This window comes from Neomonachus schauinslandi, chromosome 9, assembly GCF_002201575.2.
Source record: "Neomonachus schauinslandi chromosome 9, ASM220157v2, whole genome shotgun sequence".
NCBI lineage: Eukaryota > Metazoa > Chordata > Mammalia > Carnivora > Phocidae > Neomonachus > Neomonachus schauinslandi.
Genome location: NC_058411.1, coordinates 83,176,537 through 83,196,842, shown reverse-complemented (window position 1 = coordinate 83,196,842; position 20,306 = coordinate 83,176,537). Strand labels below are relative to the sequence as shown.

The following is a 20,306-nucleotide window of genomic DNA, read 5'->3' as shown; positions in this document are numbered from 1 at the left end:
CCACGGAGCAGGGAGCCTGATGTGGGGCTCGATCCCAGGACCCTGGGATCATGACCTGAGCCGAAGGCAGACACTTAACGACTGAACCACCCAGGCGCCCCACGTGTATTCTGTTTCTTAGTGTGAGCCCTCCTGAAGGCTCTCTGGTCAGCTGCTGCCGTCAGGTAAGACCTCTGTGGTGAAGGAACAACAAAGTGCTGCCACAGTGTGCGTGTGTAGGGCCAGGGGCTGCTGGCCTGGTGCTCAGAGTACGACTGAACTCAAGGGCTTTGCCGTTCGGTGTGCATTAAATTGAACACAACCCAAGTAAGTTGAAAACAAAGACCTTTTTATTACTTGTTACAAGTAAGGACGGGAAGATAGCTCTCAAAGTACTGTCTTCCTGTGGGGTTAGTACAAGAAGCTTTAACTCTGTATTGGGGGGCAGGAGCAGGGAACTTGTATATACATTAAGAAACTTAGAGATATTCTATGCTTAGGCACTTTGGTTCAACTGAGCATGCCTAGCATGTCAACATGCTAGTGCATACATTGTATGTTCAAAAATGGCAGAAAACTCAGCCCATGGGAGGAGATCTTAGTATTATAATGAGCTAAAGTTAACTTTAGGACAACTCAGGGGGGCTTCTTTGGCAGGTCCTCAGCTCCAAACCAGCCAAAACTGGCTCACATAAGAGGCCATCTGGTGAACCACCTGGCTGGGGAGTCTCCTTGGCTGGCTGCTGGTTCTGCAAGACAAAGCACATTGCTTCCCAGCTTTTGTTCCTTCCCTCTCCTCCCTTCTGCTGATGGCTTTCAGCCCTCAGATCTGAGTAACTCCCCTTTGTGTCCTAGCCAACAAGAGGATGGGATTTGTGTCCCTGAAGTAGAGGACTTGACGTGGCCCAGTGCTTCTCAGGTGAAGAAGAGCTGATCTGAGGAACATTCTGAAGTGGTCTGCAGCATTAGAATCGAGGTATGTTCTTTTATTAACTTGGTTTCATCCTATTTTATATGCCACAGCTTATAAGCTTTTACAATACTAGAAAGCAAACAGTTTAAAGCTGTTAGATATTATAGAGATATGGCTCAACTTTTTTTTTTTTAATAGTTTAAAACATAGGAAAGTGGAAAATACAGCATAAAGAGTTCCTATATATCCTTCACCCAGTTTCTTCAATTATAACATTTAAACTCATTTTGCCTTTTTCTGTTTTGTCTCCTTCTCATACATACATACATTTTCTGAGCCATTTGAGAATATGTTAAAGATAATGATGACTCATTACCCTTTAATACCTTAGTATGTATTTCCTAAAAGCAAGGAAATTCTTCTATATAATTATAGTATAATCCTCAAAATTAGGAATATTACCGTGTAATCAAAAGATCCCATTCAAATTTTGCCAGCTGTCCCAATCATGCCCTTTTAGGCCCAGATTCCAGCCCAGGATCACACACACATTTGTTGTCATGTCTCTTTTGTACCCTCTTCAATCTAGAACATTTCCTCAGACCTGTTTTTCATGGCCTTTACATTTTGAAGAGTATAGGATGTCCCTCGATTTCAGTTTATAACTTTTACATAAGTGAAATCACTCATTTAACAAAAATGTTTCATCTATGTTGATGTACATACAGATTATTTTAATAATTGTATAGTATTCTGCTGTATGAAAGGGCTATATCTAACCAGCCCCCTGTTAGAGAACACAGCTTATTCCTAGTTTTCCACAGTGTAAATCACACTGCAATCAGTAGCTCTGAGCAATTTATCTGATTTATCTGAAGTGGAATTGCTGGGTTAGAGTATGCAGATTTAAAGTTCTGACACTATTGCCAGATACTCATCCTGAGAGGTTATGCTTATTTATAACTCCACCTGTGATGCACGAGAATGACTTGTCCCCACACCAACATCAGCACTGGACATTTTCACTCTTTTTCATCTTGGCCAGTCAGGCAAAAAAAAAAAAAAAAAAAAATCATTTCTTTGATTATTAATGAGGCTGAGCACCCTTCATGCTTGTTTTGTCTGTTTTACTTTATTTTACGAATTACCTTTGCCTGTTTTTCTGTTGGTCAGTTTCTGATTTTAAACTAATTTGTCAACTCATTCCTTGGCATTTAAGCCTTAAGTAGAGACACATCATGCATTTGAGAGCTTTGTTTCAATCCCTGTGGAAATTATTCTAATTCTTACATGAAATCCAGTTTCCTGAGTAACATGTCAAGAATTAGCCACAACAAGGTAATCGAACACCTGCAGGTCAACTTACCCCCACACAGCGCTCTGGGCACAGCTGCAGGAAAGGGGGTGGGGGAGGGGGAGAAGCAGTAAAGGGCAGAGAACAGTTAACACCCAGACTATATTTCTCTCCACTCAATGTCTCTAGGTGAACGTTTCGGTATCATTCTGGGTCAAGGTAGAGCAGTTTCCCACAATTTACTAGTTCTTATTCATTCCTTCCCCCCAAAATACTTCACATGGAAGAATAAATGCAATAGATGTTCGTCTAAAGATAGGTCTTAATTATTCAACTTTAAATGCTATTAAAAGCCATCACTTATATTAGGTAAAAGCACCCCATTTTCAGTTTCTTACTGTAGCTTGCTAAGGTAAGTCTGAAGCTGGGAAATACTGCTTCAGCTAATGTCACCTTCCTCCTTTCTCCTGAATTGCACAACTTACAGAAATAGCAAAGAATCTGCAAATGTTTGTATGAGCTGACAAACGGTGCAAAGCCCAAATCTCAACTGATATAATGAAACGTGTCCACGAGGAAATGCACAATGTCTACTCGTCTAGAGGGAAGAGTCCTGTCAGAAAAGTAAATCAGAAACAAATACATTCAATTCTCATTTTTTTTTTTAAAGATTTTATTTATTTATTTGACAGAGAGAGAGACAGTGAGAGCAGGAACACAAGCAGGGGGAGTGGGAGAGGGAGAAGCAGGCTTCCCACGGAGCAGGGAGCCTGATGTGGGGCTCGATCCCAGGACCCTGGGATCATGACCTGAGCCGAAGGGAGACGCTCAACGGCTGAGCCACCCAAGCGCCCCAATTCTCATTTTTTAATCAACCAAATTCATCAGTTAACCACTTGTAGCCAGTAGTTAGTGAAAGCCAAGGATAACGCTGCTCTGGCTGACAGAAGACAAATGTAACGTGCTCTTAAGGAACATGCACTCTAGCCAGGGAACAAGACAGACAAGACTGAAACGTTAAGGGACCACCCCTGAGGATGCGAAGTAGAACACACATTGTAAGTGCAGCAACATTTCACAGATGGGCAACGTCACTGCTCACGGGTACAGGGGCTCGGGGTCTTTAGGGTAGTTAGAAAGGCTTAGCGGAACAGCGGCATTTGGGTGGGGCCTGAAGGGATGGTAAGGTTTGCATTGGGGGGGAAGGGGGTGGGTACGGCGGCCCAGGGACTACAAGGCACAGAAGTGGCAGTCGGCAAGCTGCTGGGTGAAGGACACGTGAAAACGCGCACTGGTGTAGGAGCGCCGAGGACTCGGGGTCGTCCCACAGATGCTGCGGCCGGCCGCGGGCGGTCCCCGGCGGCTCCTGAGGGACTGGGCTGTTGGAATGTTCTAGCCCATGCCAAGCCATATCGGAGCCTGAGGGAAAAGGAAACCTCAGTAACACCGATCCTGTCTTTATTTAAAATTTTGATATTTTGTTATTATTTTTTGCATTAATTTTGATTTTTAAAAAATACTGCATTAAAATATCATTTATTTTGATGATTGCATTTTTTTTGTATCCCCTTAAATTTTTTGCTCAAGGCAAGTACGCTTACCTCACCCTCCTCCCAGCCCTGTGTTCTATTTCTGAAGATCAGGAGTGGGGAAATGGGTATTCATTTTATTATTAATTATAAGCTACAGCTTACTCATGTTACAAATATTCTGTGGCTAGTAAACAGTATTTAGTAAAAACAATTAAGATAAATTAGGATTTTAAGAAGATTAATTAGGAACTTTGAAGCCCAAAAAGTATGACAGGGAGAAGAATTCTCTTTTGCTTCTGAGTCAGTCTTTAGGGGTGAGTAACTCTCTGTTGCTGCGGTGTATGCAGTACAAGCAGAAAAGGGTTGTTTTGCCCACGTCTAAGTGGGTGAAAGTTAACTGGGGGGGCCGGGTACCAGAGGCTGCTGTCCACTTGGAGACAGGCCTCGAGTAACTCAGCTGCTGTAGCCGGCCTGACTCTGCCGCGTGGCCTGAGGCAAGCTTCCACAAATGGGCCACACAAGGTGCGCTTGGCCCAAATCTCACATAAACAGACCCATCCAGGGGCGCCTGGTTTGCTCAGTTGGTAGAGCATGCGACTCTTGATCTCAGGTTGTGAGTTCAAGCCCCCGTTGGGGGTAGAGTTTCCTTAAAACAACAAAAACAACAACAACAACCAAACAAACCCATGCAGCTATGCAAGGAGAAGCTACTCATTGGGCCACAGCGTTTACCACAGCACCACGGTCCAATAAGCAGTGGAAGATTAATGAACTCTATAAATGTCGCAGGGCTACTTGCATCTAGGAGAAGAAGTGGTGTTTGACACAAAGAGTATGACTAGTACCTCTAAAAATGTAAAACCTGAAGTCTATTCTCATTAGTAAGCTGCTGATCAATGGATACTTTTTAGCCAGAGAAGTCAATTAGCATGCAGCACAGATCTCAGAAGAGGCCAAGGGCAAGGCTGAAAGGTGCAGGCTGCTTCCCACGCTCGCCCGGGTACACTGCACCATCATCGGACGTGGACCTCCCAGTCAGCGCCGATGTTCAGCGACAGCTTTTCCAGCCGCAGGGTGGACATTTGGGCACAATATGTAAAAGCCACAGGCTCATCTTTACCATCTAAATATCAGGACAATAACAGGAAAAATTTGATGAATATCTAGGAGAGAAAAATCTTTCCTTTGAAACTAAAATATTTCTGACTCGATCATAAAACCTGATACCCCACCTGGGAGAATCCAATTTAATAGCACTTTTACCCATGGATGTCCATGAATTTTTTAAACATTAAACACTCCATCATTTTGAGTGCAACATTGGTTGAAAGGAAATTGTAAGGAACAAAGTGATTTATCCAAGAAATTCAGTAGATAAGAAAGGATATAGCTCTTTAAATAACTCCATAAACATGGGTAGGATTCTCTGGGGCTTCAGACATCTACAGTCAAAAATACATTCAGAGAAGCTACAATATTATTTCAAGCCCCAAATAATTTCCCTTAGAAAAATATCAACAGCTTACAGTTCACAGAAAGCCCAGTTGATGAGGAGAAGCAGGATGGCCTTGCTCCCCCTAGATACCAGTATATTTGACCTCCATCAGAAAGTGCGGGGTCCACTTGGCTAAGCGTGCTACATCAGTTTTAGGACTAATCATTTCTTTGCTGCAGATACTTCCATGTTTACACAAACAAATGACCTGTTTTCTCACCAGATGAACGGGTGGTCACAGAAGATGGCTGCTTTTTGAGGCCTAGGACAAAGATCTGCTCCACCACACACTTGCTGGGATAATGACCTCTTTTGTCGGCACAACTGGAATATGGATATTAGGTGGTATTAGGAAAATGAGAGGAATAGGGGTTTGGACTGGTTATTAGGTCAACATCCTAGCCTTGGGAGTTCCCCTCCCATCTTTCCCTATGGAGGCATGAACCATATGGTTATCATGTTTACTAGGATGAAGAGATGGAAACGATGATTCCCTGTGCCGAGGACTGCCTAACCAGTAGACAAACCAGAATCCATTTAACAAGCCATTTGGAGAGAAATCACCTAAGGACACTGAAGTCTCAAATGTGACTTGAGATCAGATTTCAAGAAATCGGATACTTAACGAATTGCTGAATGGGCAGATAAATGGGATTAATCAGAACTTAAACTGAATTTTTTATTTTTTAGAGAGTGAAGAACAGGAAGATGGAGACAATAAGGAAGGAAGGTTCACAGAGGGATTGAAAAATACTTCAGAGAAACTCCAGACCAAGATGGCAACATAAGAGGCCCCTGAATTTCCTTCCTCCCACAGATGCGCCAAATGTAAAGCTGTGGAGCAATTCCCTCTTAGAGATACAGAAACTAGCTGAGTGACTCTTATACATCAGGTGACTGAGGAAATAGCCACATCAAATCAGGTAGGAAAGGCTGAAACATGCTCACCGTGACCACTACCCCGGGGACAGTGCCATACAATTAGGAGGGGAACTCCCAACTTCTCCCTGAAGAGTGAAAGGTTTGGACCATACTCCTACTGCCCCAGTGTTAAGGCCCCCACCTGAGTATGGGACCCCAAATCACCTATCAATAATTACTTTAAGTAACTTGAACTAAATCCTCCAATCAATAGAGACAGAGTTGCTGAATGGTTAAAAAGTCAAGACCCAACTATATGCTGCCTATAAGAGACCCACTTCAGCTTTAAGGACACATACAGACTGAAAGTGAAGGGATGGAAAATGATATTCCATGCAAATGGAGACCAAAAAATAGCAGGGGTAGCTAATATTTATATCAGACAAAACAGACTTTATGCCAGAAACTGTAATAAGAGACAACAAAGATAGTTATATAATGGGTCAATTCACTAAGAGGCTATATAACATTTGTAAGTATTTATGCACCCAGTATTAGAGCACCTAAATATATAAAGCAAGTATTAGCAGATCTGAAGGTTGAAATAGATGGCAATACAGTAATAGCAGAGGACTTACATACCCCATTTTCAACAATGGATAGATCATCCAGACAGAAAATCAGTAAGGAAAATGTGAACTTAAACTACATGTTAGACCAGATAAACTTAATAGATATATATAGAACATTCCATTCAACAGCAGAAAAATACATATCGTTCTCAAGCACACATGGAACTTTCTCCAGGACAGACCATACGTTAAACTAAAAACAAGTCTTACCAAATTTAAAAAGACTGAAATTATATTAAGCATCTTTTATGACCATAATGGTAGATGAGTAGGTATCAATTACAAGAAGAAAACTGGAAAATTCACAAATATATGGAGATTAAATAACATGCCCCTAAATAACCAATGGGACAAACAAAAAAATAAAAGGTAAATAAAATATCTTAGATTAAAATGGAAACATAATATACCAAAACTTATGGGATGCAGCGAAAGCAATTCTAAGGGGGGAGTTTATAGCAATAAGTGCCTATATTAAGAAAAAGAAAAATCTTAAATAAACAATCTACCTTTACACCTCAAGGAACTATAAAATGAAGAACAAACTAAGCCCAAAGTTAGTAGGAGGAAGGAAATAACAAAGATCAGAGTGAAAATAAATGGAACAGAGGCTAAAAAGATCAGTAGGAAAGATCAATGAAACTAAGAGCTAGTTTAAAAAAAAATAAACAGAATAGACAAATCTTTAGCTAGACTCACCAACAAAAAAAGAGAGAGGACTCAAATAAAATCAGAAACGTATCACTGTATGTTTACTATACTAGAATTTAAATAAATAAAATTAGAAATGAAAGAGGAGATGTTATATTTGATACCTCAGAAATACTAAGGATCATAGGAAACTACTATGAACAATTACACGCTAATAATATATTGGATAAAATAGAAGAAATGGATAAATTCCTAGAACATACAACCTACCAACACTGAATCATGAAGAAACAGAAAATCTGAACAGACCAATTACTAGTAAGGATACTGAATCTGTAAACAAAAAACTGCCAACAAAGAAAAGTCCAGGACCAGATGGCTTCACTGTTGAATTCTATCAAACATTTAAAGAATATCAATCCTTTTCAAATTCTTCCAAAAATGGAACACTTCCAAATTCATTTTATGAGGGCAGCATTATCCTGATACTAAAGCTAGCAAGGACAGTACAAGAAAAGAAAATTACAGGCCAATATCCTCGAGGAACACAGATGTAGAATTCCTCAACAAAGGACCACATACCATGATCAAGTGGGATCTATTTCTGGGATACAGAGATGCATCAACATAGGCAAATCAATAAATGTGACACATTACCTTAACAAAAAAGGACAAAAATAATATGATTATTTCAGTAGGTATAGGAAAAGCATTTGACAAAATTCAACATCCTTTCATGATAAAAACTCAAAAAACTGGGTATAGAAAGAATGTACCTCAGGGCGCCTGGATGGCTCAGTGGGTAAAGTGTCCAACTCTTGATTTTGGCTCAGGTCATGATCTCAGGGTCGTGAGATGGAGCCCCATATCGGGCTCCATGCTGAGTGTGGAGCCCACTTAAGATTCTCTCTCTCCCTCTCCCTCTGCCCCTTCCCACTCCCATGCTCCTGCTCTCTCTCTCTCAAAAAAAAAAAAAAGAAAAGAAAAAGAAAGAATGTACCACAACTTAATAAAAGCTGTATGTGACAAGCCCACAGCTAACATACTCAATGGGGAAAAGCTGAATCAAGATCAGAAACAAGAAAAGGATGCACACTTCTCACCTTTTTGTTTAACATAGTACTGGACATCTTAGCCAGAGCAATTAGGCAAGAAAAAGAAATAAAAGGCATCTAAATTGGAAAGGAAGAAATAAAATTGTTTGTATTTGCAAATGGAAATAGGGAGAGGCTGGTAAAAGGGTACAAACTTTCTGTTATAAGATGAATAAGGTCTGAGTATCTAATGTATAAGATGGTGACCACAGTTGACAATACTATATTGTATAACTGAAATTTGCCAATAGAGTAGAACTTAAGTGTTCTCACAAACACACAAAAAGTAAATATGTGAGGTGATGGATGAGTTAATTAACTTGATGTGGGAATCCTTTTACAGTATATACATGTAGTGACTCACCATGTTGTACACTTTAAATACGTTAGAATTGTGCTTGTCAATTATTTAGTGAAGCTGAAAAAAACACTCCATAAATGACCATCAATAATTTAAGTAGTACCTTAAAATATTAGCTGTGTTTTTGAGGATCGCATATTTAAGAAAGCACACAGCTTTTTACCTGTTGATCAAAACACCTGACAAGAATGAAAACTTCCTGTGCAAGAATTGCTTCTGGTGGAGGTATTGGAATGAATGGCCGTCGTCGAGATAGAATTCACCCATGGCAGAATCCTGGAGAGTGAAACATAGAAACATAGATAGAGAATGTGCTTATATAATAGCTTACTAGGAAAAGCATGTCACCCCCTAAAGGAAGTAAAAAATTTGTGAAGAATTTTATTAAACAAAAACTTAATATTCAAGCTGTACAATGTAGTCATATAAATATATACATTCAATACCCATTAGTGAAATAATATGAATAAGGAAGTCACGTAAGAGGAGCTCAAAGAGTAAGATCTTGTTGAAAAAAATTTAAACTACAAAATATGGTCAGTGGCATAGGTGGCTTCTTTGAAAAAAGTTCACAGAATGAAACTAAAGCTAAAAAAATTTAGTATATAATGGATGAGATTAGCTATCTTTAGAAGCCCTCCACTTATAGGATAGCATCTGGCTCCTATTTCCTTTCAGTAGGAGGACCCCTCTGGCATGTCAAACAAAGTCACAGCACGCCAATGGCTGTTTACTGTTCATTGACAATGCTTGATGTGCTATGGATCTTGAGTCTCTTGTATTTATTCTGTGGTCTGAGGCTCGTAATTTGGCCCAATAAGAATGTCCTAAGTGAAACAGATGGGAAAGCAAGCTTAATTATTTTATATTTGCATAAGAGTATGAATTTGTGTTCAGTCCTGTAGAAGAGGAAGAGTTTGTGTTGGTACAATAGGTGGGCAAATGGACAGGAAAGGAGTCTGCTATAGGTTTCATTTGGCTCAAAAGGTCTTCTAAAGGGGTGCCTGGGTGGCTCAGATGGTTAAGCATCTGCCTTCGGCTCAGGTCATGATCCCAGGATCCTGGGATCGAGTCCCGCATCAGGCTCCCTGCTCAGTGGGGAGCCTGCTTCTCCCTCTCCCTTTGCCTCTCTTCCTGCTCATGCTCTCTCTCTCTCTGTATCTCTGTGTCTCAAATGAATAAATAAAATCTTTAAAAAAAAAAAAAATCTTCTAAAAAGGACATACAAATTCTGGATCCTTCTGAGCTTTACCCCAGATCTTAGTTATTTGAGCCATCTGATGAGAACAGAGTCATTGTGTGGGGCTGGTGTTCCTGAAATGTTGCATAGATATAGGCACCTTTTTATAGGAGACTGAGTTTTAGGGCTAATCCATGTGGCAGGCTGACTAGGCCCAATGGTCAATTAGTCCAGTGGTAATCAATGCCAAGCTGCAGAGCACCAAGGGTCACAGTGCCCCGGAGGAAATTTTTATCATTTCTAGTTCTTAGAGTTCTCTTCAGAACAATTCCAGAAAAGCCAGGTAAGCTGGACTATGATTCAGAAATGATTCAAAACTTTGATTTCTAGAAAAACATCAGAAGCACCCATCCCATCACTGGGGCTTATCATTTTTACATAGTGTCACATACTCAAAAGGCCACTACTCCTGTAAAGAGATGAAGTAGTAACGAATGAGATGTGTAAAGGTAACATTTTCCAAATACCTTAGTGCTTAGAGCCACCCGGAGTCCATATGGGGAATCAGTCATGTAGCCTGTGGATTTTCCTATAGTCGTCTTTATTGGTACTATACTTCCACCTCGCTGAAATACCGGTATCTGTAACAGAACAATATGCTCAGGGAAGGAGTATTCGTAGAAAGCAATTTCAATGTAGAATCTAAAAATATTTCATTATACAAGACTCCCACTCTTTACAAGTATAGACTCAAAGGTGAAAGAAATTTGTGAGCACACAGGTGGAAAATATGGAAGCCATGGCATTAAAAGGAAAAGAGTTCCAAGACTAAGAAGTGGTCCATTTTTTAATTATCAGGGAAACTTCTCACCCTTCATCAATTTGTTATCTATTTTGCCTATCCTATCAGTAGTTCCTATTTTGTATTTTTAATTTTCTTGCCAAATAATACACATGTTTATTTCTAGGGCCCTGCTAAGGAGTGAGTTTTTGTACCTGTGTAAGTAGGCCCACATGTATGTATGTGTGCATATAAAATATTATGGTTTCTTGGTTTCAGGGAGATGACTCTGTCCTTACTAGAGTCTACACTCTTCCTGCTCCCTGCTTCCCTGAATCACCAGGGTGACGGACTCAGTTCTGAGAGTAAATTTGTGAAACTTCTGTTGTAGAGGCCACCAAAGACACCTGAAGTGACTCTAACCACAGGTTTATAAGCATGGCCCACACCTATGGTTCTGGAATGGCATTCCCAGCAAGGAAAGCCCAGGAAATTTCCTGCGTCCCCATACAATCCTCTGTAAGGAAGCTCTTTGGATCATACGGGGGCTTGTACTTCGCTCTGAGTACAAGAGGGAAAAAAGTACAAGAATATAAGTGAAGTTGGGAGTGACGGTGGAGTAGTTAAGATGTCCACCCTCTGACTCACAGTTGGCAGCAAGAAGTAAAGCACATTTATCTCCCCCTCATCAACCAATTACTTCTTCTTTTCTTTTTTCCCCAAAGACCGAGGTAGTAAGTTAGTAAAGAATGGGCTCTGAAGTGGGAGTGCAGCTGATCTGGGGTCTTATCTCAGTTCTGCCACAATCTAGCCACAGCCCCGGACAAGTAATTTAACTTCTCTGAACTCAGTTTCTTCACCTGTAAGCACGAGGGATTGGAGTAGATGAATGTTAAGGATCTTTCAGATCTGAAAGTTGACATCTGAAATCATTTCATTATGGAGTTCATACTACTGATAACAGCTTTAAAAAATAACGTCAATATATCTGTATTAATCCTAACACTACTTAGGGTCTGCAGTAGTGGTTGTGATTTAGCGGCAAGAGCAAACTTACCTTCACAAGTTCAGTCTGGATGGGCCCCCTTGACTCTACCATCGTAACTGACAGCCTTCCCTTGGGCCTAGAGGGCCAGGGTTACAACTGAAAACTCATGTTTTGTGACTTGGTCCTGTAGGAGGACATTCTGTATGGTGTGTGTGGTGACCGCCATTTTTACTCCGTTTTCAGAGTTATTATTTTTCTTAGGCGTACAAATGGAAATATATGGGGAAGAGCTGTTTGTCCTTGACGCTTCATACTCTGAAATCAGGCTATACGTGGATATTTTCATCTCACGTTTTCACGGCTTTATTGGTATAATTCACATGCCATACAACTCACCCATTTAAGGTGTACAATTAAATGTTTTTAATTAGAACACTAATGCCCTTGGTTCTTTCTATGTAGGCATATGGTATGGACTGAATGTGTCCCCCCAAAATTCATATGTTGAAGCCCCAACCACCAATGTGACTGTATTTGGAGATAGGGCCTTGAAAGAGGTAATTAAGGTTAAATGAGGTCAGAAAGTGGGGCCTTAACTGATAGGATTAGTGTCTATAAGAAGAGACATTAAGAGAGCTCACTCTCTCCCTCTGCCACGTGAGGACACAGCCAGAAGGTGGCTGCCTACATGTCAGGAAGAGAGTCCTCACTAGGAAGTGAATTGTTGGCACCTTCATCTGGGACATCTAGAACTGTGAGAAAATAAACTTTTGTTGGTTAAGCCACCCTGTCTGTGGTATTTTATGGTGGCAGCCCAAGCAGACGGATATAACACAACAGGTAAAAATAACAGCCTGAAAATGACTTACGGTGTCTAAGGCTACTGGGATCTTCACAGTACGTGCCCCTGCCCAATGAGCAAATGTTTTATAGTCATACCAGACCTGGAAAGGAACAGACCCTAATGAAAAAGAGTATATGAGCAAGTCTGCTCACAATCTCATTATTCAGTAAAGCATTCATTTATCTGGATTTCAAATAACTGGAATGCTAAAATAAGTATAATTTAAAAAAAAATCTTAAGTAGAAGTTAGCAAGAACATATGTTTTTAAGAAGACCCCAAAAGGACTAACCTAGTACTGTGATGGATTAAGTTCACTAAAAGGCCATTCATTTGTCCATCCATCCATCCAAGTTATTTACCCAACAACCTACCACATGCCCAGCACTGCTGGGCACGCATGGGTGAACAGAAAGACAGAGTTCCTGCCCTCGTGGATTTTATAGTCTGGTTGTCTTATAAACTTAATGTGTTTATAGTAAAAAAGATGATGGAAGAAAGAAAAAGCAGTACCAAGGAAGAAAAGCACATTGTGAGCAAATAAATTACAAATGAGGCAGGAGAAAAGGGAAGTGTCAGAGAAGGACACAGACCCAGGAGAAAGACAAATGGAAACTTGGATCGCTACTATAGTATCATTTTTTAGCAGAGTACAATTCAGGGACAAGGTTCAAATTCTTATCTGGGATCCTGGTCAAGGCGGTTTAGTTGCTGAAGTACCAAGAAGGTCCTACAGAGTAATTTGATAGGACAAATCCTTAAGACATCACCACCACCAGCAGCAGCATGGAAACAAAAACCTCTTTTTCTCTTTTTTAGCCCAGTATGATTTCTGGCAGCCACAGTCTATTTCACAAGGTCACCTCCTGGGATTACCACATGCTTTCTAGAGCTGCCCTGTCCCACGGTGAAGGTGAGAGGGCTGTGGCCTGACCATCGTCAGCTCCAGTGAACTCTCAATTCAACAGGATCAACCCCACCTTGTCTCTATGTATTATCTTTGGCTGGATCCAATTTGCTAATGTTTTGTCAAAGATTTCTGTGTCTGTGTTTATGGGAGATATTGTCTTAGCTTTCTTTGACAAATTCCAGGAGCTTCAGATAGAGTAGTGGGAGTGAAAGGTAAAAAATAAAACAAAACAAAAAAATGGACTTACATAAGATTTTGGGATTACCTGTCTACCATTTCCAGAACTAATTAGAGTAAGAGGTATATGTATAGGGTGTGTACTCTGGTGTTATACACAAAGGTCCCCAGCCTTGGAAGAGTAAAATTGGTATAAAGTACTATGTAGATCAGACCTAGTGCTCAGTCACCAAGCTCCTCAGCAAGTACTTAACTGAAGGCTTACTACCTGTCAGGTACCCTTCTAGATGCTGGGGATAGAGAGTGAACATAACAGAGGAAAATCACTGCCCTTAAGAAGCTAACATTCTAATGGGAGAGAAAGATCATCAACAAAACATATCAGTAAATATCTAGAATGTTAAAGGTGTCAGGTTCTGTGGGAAAAATGAAGGATGAATATGAAGGGGGGCTGGACAGTACCGGGGCAGTGGGAGTGGTCTGTAATCTTAACTAGGTGGTCAGAGAAGGCCTCACTGAGAAAAAGCTATTCGAGCAAAGACTTCAAATAGAGGGAATGGGCCATCTAGAAATATGGGGAAGAGTGACAACGAGGAACTGTAGGTAGCCCCCTTGCACGGTGTGATGTGGGACTAGCTAACTGGTGAGGTAAAAATCTGGCAAGAAATGGCTTGGCTCATCTACCTAGGGTTTTGAAGATGTAGTGAGAGAAACAATCACAGAACACTCAGGGAAATAGTGTTGAAGGAATATGTTACACAGTCATTGCAGTGTGCTTGCAATGATGATAGGTCATTAATAAAATGTTTTTATTAATTAAAAAATTAATTAAAAAATTAATCTGTGGCTACGTCAGAAGGGGAGCTAGTTCCTCTTAATGGGAGCCTACTGCTTTGTTAAAATCGACTTGAGAAACTCTCAGTGAAGTGCTTGGCAGGACAATTTATTTAGCTGTTGTTGTATTCAACCTTTTTCTCAGGTTTTTACTTGGTGGGGGAACCTTTATAAAGAGTCCTCATCTTCAGAACTACAAATTACTGGAGAAACCAAGAGGAAAGAACAGAATTGATGAACATTCTGGAGAAAAGCCTGGGTACTGTCTTATCAATAAAGACAAGCGTAGTGGGCTGAAGTGGCCCCTCAAAAAGTTATATGCACGTCCTAATACTGGGAAGGAGTGAATATTACTTTCTATGGTAACAAATTTGATTAAATTAAGGATCTTGAGATTAGAAGATTATCTGGGATTATCCGGGTGGGTCCTAAATGTCATCACATCACCCATAGGAGCAACAGAAGAGGAGACACAGACGCACAGAGAAGGCGCGTGAAGACGGAGGCGTAGATTGGAGTGACGTGACGTGGCTGCAGAGCCAGGAACCACAAGGACAGCGGGCGGCCGCCAGAAGCCAGGACAGAGCCATGGAAGAGATGCTCCCTCAGGACTGCTAGAAGGAACCAAGCCTGCCGACACCCTGGTTTGGGGCTTCAAGCCTCCAGAACTGGGAGAGGATACATTTGTGTTGTTTCAAGCCACCAGGGTTGTGGTAAGTTGTGACAGTGGCCTCAGGAAACTAGCCCAAGCAAACACACAGAGCTGGATGGACAGAGACCACTGGCAGCGGTGTTTCACGGTATTGCCACGCCAGCACTGGACAGTCCTAAGCAGCGAGCGCAGCGGGCTCAGCGACCTCACCACCTGCCTAGACAGTCCAGGAATAGAGAGATATATATTTTTAAATTTAAACTTTAGTTAATGTATAGTGTAATATTGGTTTCAGGGGTAGAATTTAGTGATTTACCACTTACATACAACAGCCAGTGCTCATCACAGCAAGTGCCCTCCTTAAAGCCCATCGTCCATCTAGCCCGTCCCCCACCCACGTCCCTCCATGACCCCTCAGTTTGTTCTCTGTAAAGTCTTCCATGGTTAGCTTCCCTCTCCCTTTTTGCCCCATCCCGTATGTTCTTCTGTTTTATTTCTTAAATTCCACATACGAGTGAAATCATTTGCTATTTGTCTTTCTCTGATGGACTTATTTAGCTTAGCATAATACACTATAGTTCCATCCACGTCATTGAAAATGTCAAGATTTCAATTTTTTGATGGCTGAGTAATATTCCATTGTATATATATACCACATCTTCTTTATCCATTCATCTGTCAATGGACACCTGGGCTCTTTCCATAGTGTGGCTATCACGGACATTGCTACTATAAACATTGGGGTGCATGTGCCCCTTCAAATCACTATGTTTGTATCCTTTGGATAAATACCTAACAGTGCAGTAGGTGGGTCACAGGGTAGTTCTATCTTTAACTTTTTGAGGAGCCTCCATACTGTTTTCCAGAGTCAGTCCAGGAATATCTTGACATGGAGGTCTCACATCAGTTTGGTAACCTTCATGCCTCCTCCCCCTGCCTGCAGAAGCCTCTGATGATGCTCCAGTGCTCAAGGACTCTCTCCAGGATCTGTCTCCTCCTTGCTCCCCATTCCATACCCTCTTTTCCTGGTCTGGTGCCCCAAGTTTCTGCCCTGCCTCTTCTCCTGGCCCCTCTGCATATATCCTTGGTCTGTCCCTGGAGGCTGTTGCTGTTCTTCTCCATGGCCCTCTGCTCTGCAGCCCAGGGGCTAATCCTACCTCTTCCCTGGGCCCTGCCTGGGTTCAATGCCCTGGGTTCCAGCAGTGCAGGGTGATATTTTATACTGTGATAATAATCAATGACAATAACCAACAAAAGAGCTGGGAGGCTAGAGGAGCATAAAGGAAAGTCACCACTGTTACTTTTTACCCACTTTGGTGAGTGTCTGGAGACCGGGTTTTGGTACCAAAAACTTAGAATTTAGATAGAGCCAGAAACAAAGAGCAAAGTCTTTTTTACTTATGCTTCCCCCCAGCGACTGATACCTCTTAGCAGACTAAAAATTTCTTCCTGTGTTTACAAGGAGTCACTTACACAAGTCCAAGTGTGAAGGTAAAGAACCATGCTGACCTTCCTTGGTGTTCTCCCTATTCATCAATTTCTCCCCACTCTTCCATTGAGGTCGTGACCTACAAGAATCTTCAGTTGCTACAGGCATTTGGGCTGTCTTCACAACTGCATGATGCAGAAATCTATTTCCTAACAGGGGCTAATTCATCGAATGAAGGGAGGAGATAGGAGACAGGCAAGATACATGGCTGTTTGTCATATATTCTTACCTCATTTGATCCTGGCAGAAACACATCAACTGTGCTGGCTTTTGGTTCTGTGACTGGATGAACCAATAAAGCACTTCCTGAAAAACAGAGAAGAAATAAAGTTGAATTATCATTCCAAGAGGTCTGAAAACATCCTTCTCCTTTCAGTGCTTCTGTGGTTTTGGAGACCACTCAACCATGAACTTGGTGAAAGTAGAGACCTTGGTTAGTTGAACCAATGATTCATCAGAGAGACGCATTATTAGAAAGAGGTCTGGTGCTCAAACCAGTGACTGTATTCTTACTTATCATTCATCCACTTATGGCATATTGGGATAATAGGGAGGGACCCTGACACGGTCTATCAATCTCATTTGCACATAGCTGCTAGTGTGCCGGGAGTCTGAAAGAGCCGTCGCGTTTCTCCAGGTGCGTCATTGCCTGCTGTTAGTGATTTTGAAAACAGTGAGCCTACAACTGTTATCCAGAAGTGTGATCAGCATGGATAGGAGTATATCCACGGGCAGTTATCATTAGGAAGGCTGTAATTCTCTTAAAGGCAATCTGGATTATTAATTTTGTTTTGACTGTGGCTCCACATGTATGTAAATTTCATCCATTTAAGAATTTACTCTTGGGCGCCTGGGTGGCTCAGATGGTTAAGCGTCTGCCTTCGGCTCAGGTCATGATCTCAGGGTCCTGGGATCGAGTCCCGCATCGGGCTTCCTGCTCCTTGGGAGCCTGCTTCTCCCTCTGCCTCTCTCTCTCTCTGTCTCTCATGAATAAATAAATAAAATCTTTAAAAAAAAAAAAAAAAAAAGAATTTACTCTTTAAAATTGTACAAATATTTACTGAGTTCCGGCTGAGTGCCAGGTATTATGCTAGGCTCTGGAGATACAGTGGCAAATAAGACAGTGTCCCTGTCCTCATGGAGTTTGCAGTCAGTATAGACAGATATTATAATTTAATTAGAGGCAAAAGCACAAAATGGAATGAAAGTTATGTAATAAGAGGGACTGACTTTGACTATAGTTGGGTGTAATTAGCTATTAGAAGCAATTCTGGTCAGGGAAATGTTCTCCAAGGGAGTAGCTATTTAAACTGAGACCTAAGAATGAGTGGAGAGGTAGCACTAGGCTTTTTACATTTTAGGATTTCTGCTTTTTAGAAATAGGATGCACCTTTTGGGCAACTCTCTGTTGAGCTTGGTTTCTTGAGTCCTATTCCCAAGATGATAAACCTCCATATCCTGGATTTGGTGGTCAACCCTTGTTAAAGAAGAGGCCACCACCACCACCACCACCACCAATAACTCTGTTTTGCCCATGAAGTAATAAGCTCTCTCAATCTTTACTGTAACCATCTGGTCTACTGTTTTCTACTTCCATTCCCTACAGGGGTATCATTAGGCCCAGGAGTGAATCCAGAACAAGAATCTCAAATTGCATCCACAAATAGAATGGGTTTATGTGAAGTTAACAATATGAGAAGTGCTACCTGACCACAGAAGAGAGCTATCAGTCCACTAATACACTAAAAATCTTAATGACAGAATTTTTTTTTTTTTTTTTTGGTTTTCCTGAGATTAGGGATTGATTTTTAGTGCTCTTACATTAGGAAATATAACAAAAACATAATTACAGTATTTATCATAATGATAATTAATCAAGAAATGCTCACCCAGCATGTATTCATCTTCCACACCAAAAGTGTCTAGTTCCTCTGGGAACTCTATCCACAGAGGTCTGGGAAAAGAAAAAAATTCTTATTTCAACATCATTAGATGTTTTATTACTATTAAATCACTTTTATTTTCAATTTTATAACTATTCAAAGGAAACTGGAAAAGCCAAAGAGCCAAGATTCTTTTCATGATTTAAGATTTTATAAGCAATTGCTAGGATTAGTATCTTTTTCTAATGTTAAAGAGCTATCTACTTGCTGAAATGTTCCAATGACAGATTGAGAATTCTGGTACCTACAATTTTTCCTTCTGATTGTTGAGTACTAAATACTACTCTGAAGGCAGAATCAGAGCTCTGCACAAGTCCAAACGCCTAACACATTCAGTATGGAACAAATTAAATGTTTGTAAAACCATTATTTTATAATGATATAAAATCTGTGCCATGTTTTCATGCTGTCACTGCCTTTCATGCATGCATCCTTAATCATTATCTATTTAAATGAAAAGAATTGGTTTTACTTGTTTTCAAGCAGGCAACATTTTTGGAGGGTTGAGAAACTGTTGTGTGGTTTTTGTTTTTTTTATTATTATTGTTTTACACAACTATCTAGGAGGCATTTGGGTTTATGAAGATAATAAAATCTTCATTATCTGTGCAGCTGGATATCAACTTAATGGTTCTTTTTTTTTCAACCTCATGAGTAAAGGATATTTTTAAGTAAGAGAAACTTATTTTTAGTTTATTCACTAGCCTCTGTAAAAATATATCACTTTCCTACTGAATAGTAACAAAGCAGCAGTCTCAATCTGGCTGATGTCTAGAATCACCAGGGAAATTTATAACAAATCTAGATCCTGACACCTACCCAAGGAGATTCCTAGTAGGCCTGGGGGTGTGGCCTTGAAATCTAGAGTTTTAAAAAGCTCCCCAGGTGATTCTTATCTGAGCCAGGTTTAGGATCAGCTGATCTGGAAGCCTCGGTGTATTATGTGTCTTTGTATCATTCTCTAACCTAGAAAGTTGGTTTTTCACATCCTGCCTCTAAAATAGAATCAGAATATAATTTATACTATGGGAAAAATGTTCACCTCAAACTTGGAATGGTTTAGCTCTAAGGTAAGATGCAGCCTAAGACTGGCGGAATAAATTGTTCATGAGAGGATTCTTGTGGATTAAGTAGCGAATTCAGTTACAGTCACTTTCTTTTTCTTTAAAAAATCTGTCTCCTATCAGGTATTAACACTTGAATCACAAAATAGCAGGGGGTCCGGTTTTTCTGTGACCTCAACTCCTTGACCCTGCTCACAGTTGGTGCTCAGTAATCTGAAGGACATTTGACTAAAAACACATGGCTTTTCTCTTGAAATCACTGTGTAATTACTCCCTTCCCCAATGGCCGGGGTTTTCTGCCGTAGATTGGCTGCTGGGGCCCGCAACCGGGGAAGCCTGTTTACCTCATGACGGGCTGAGCAGCCACATGCGCGCAGTAGAACAGAGAATACCAATAGGGCAGGAGGGTGTACCGCTGCCGGATGGCTTCTCGGATGAGCCGGGTGTGTTCCTCCCCAAAGAGCCAGGGTTCCCGCCGCTTGGTGTTCATGGCAGCGTGGCCACGGAAGAAGGGCTGGTAGGCCCCAGCCTGGTACCATCGCACTAGCAGCTCCGCCTCTGGATTCCCGACGAAGCCGCCTACATCAGCTGATTAGACAGACAGAGGCCGAGTGAGGAAACCGGGCTTCTAACG

At 41.1% G+C, this 20,306-nt stretch overlaps 1 protein-coding gene across 1 annotated transcript in view; it reads right to left on the bottom strand.

Annotated features, from left to right (window-relative positions):
* Positions 1–4,731: 4,731 nt before the first annotated feature.
* Positions 4,732–20,306, bottom strand: part of GANC (glucosidase alpha, neutral C) — a 60,933-nt gene continuing 45,358 nt past the window's right edge. The window contains exons 15-22 of the mRNA XM_021695743.1: positions 20,017–20,260; positions 18,551–18,619; positions 16,895–16,967; positions 12,631–12,705; positions 10,520–10,633; positions 8,976–9,088; positions 5,434–5,537; positions 4,732–4,841 (exon numbers count right to left, since the gene is read on the bottom strand). Coding sequence (XP_021551418.1) covers positions 4,732–4,841; positions 5,434–5,537; positions 8,976–9,088; positions 10,520–10,633; positions 12,631–12,705; positions 16,895–16,967; positions 18,551–18,619; positions 20,017–20,260 — 902 coding nt within the window. The remainder of the gene's footprint in view (positions 4,842–5,433; positions 5,538–8,975; positions 9,089–10,519; positions 10,634–12,630; positions 12,706–16,894; positions 16,968–18,550; positions 18,620–20,016; positions 20,261–20,306) is intronic.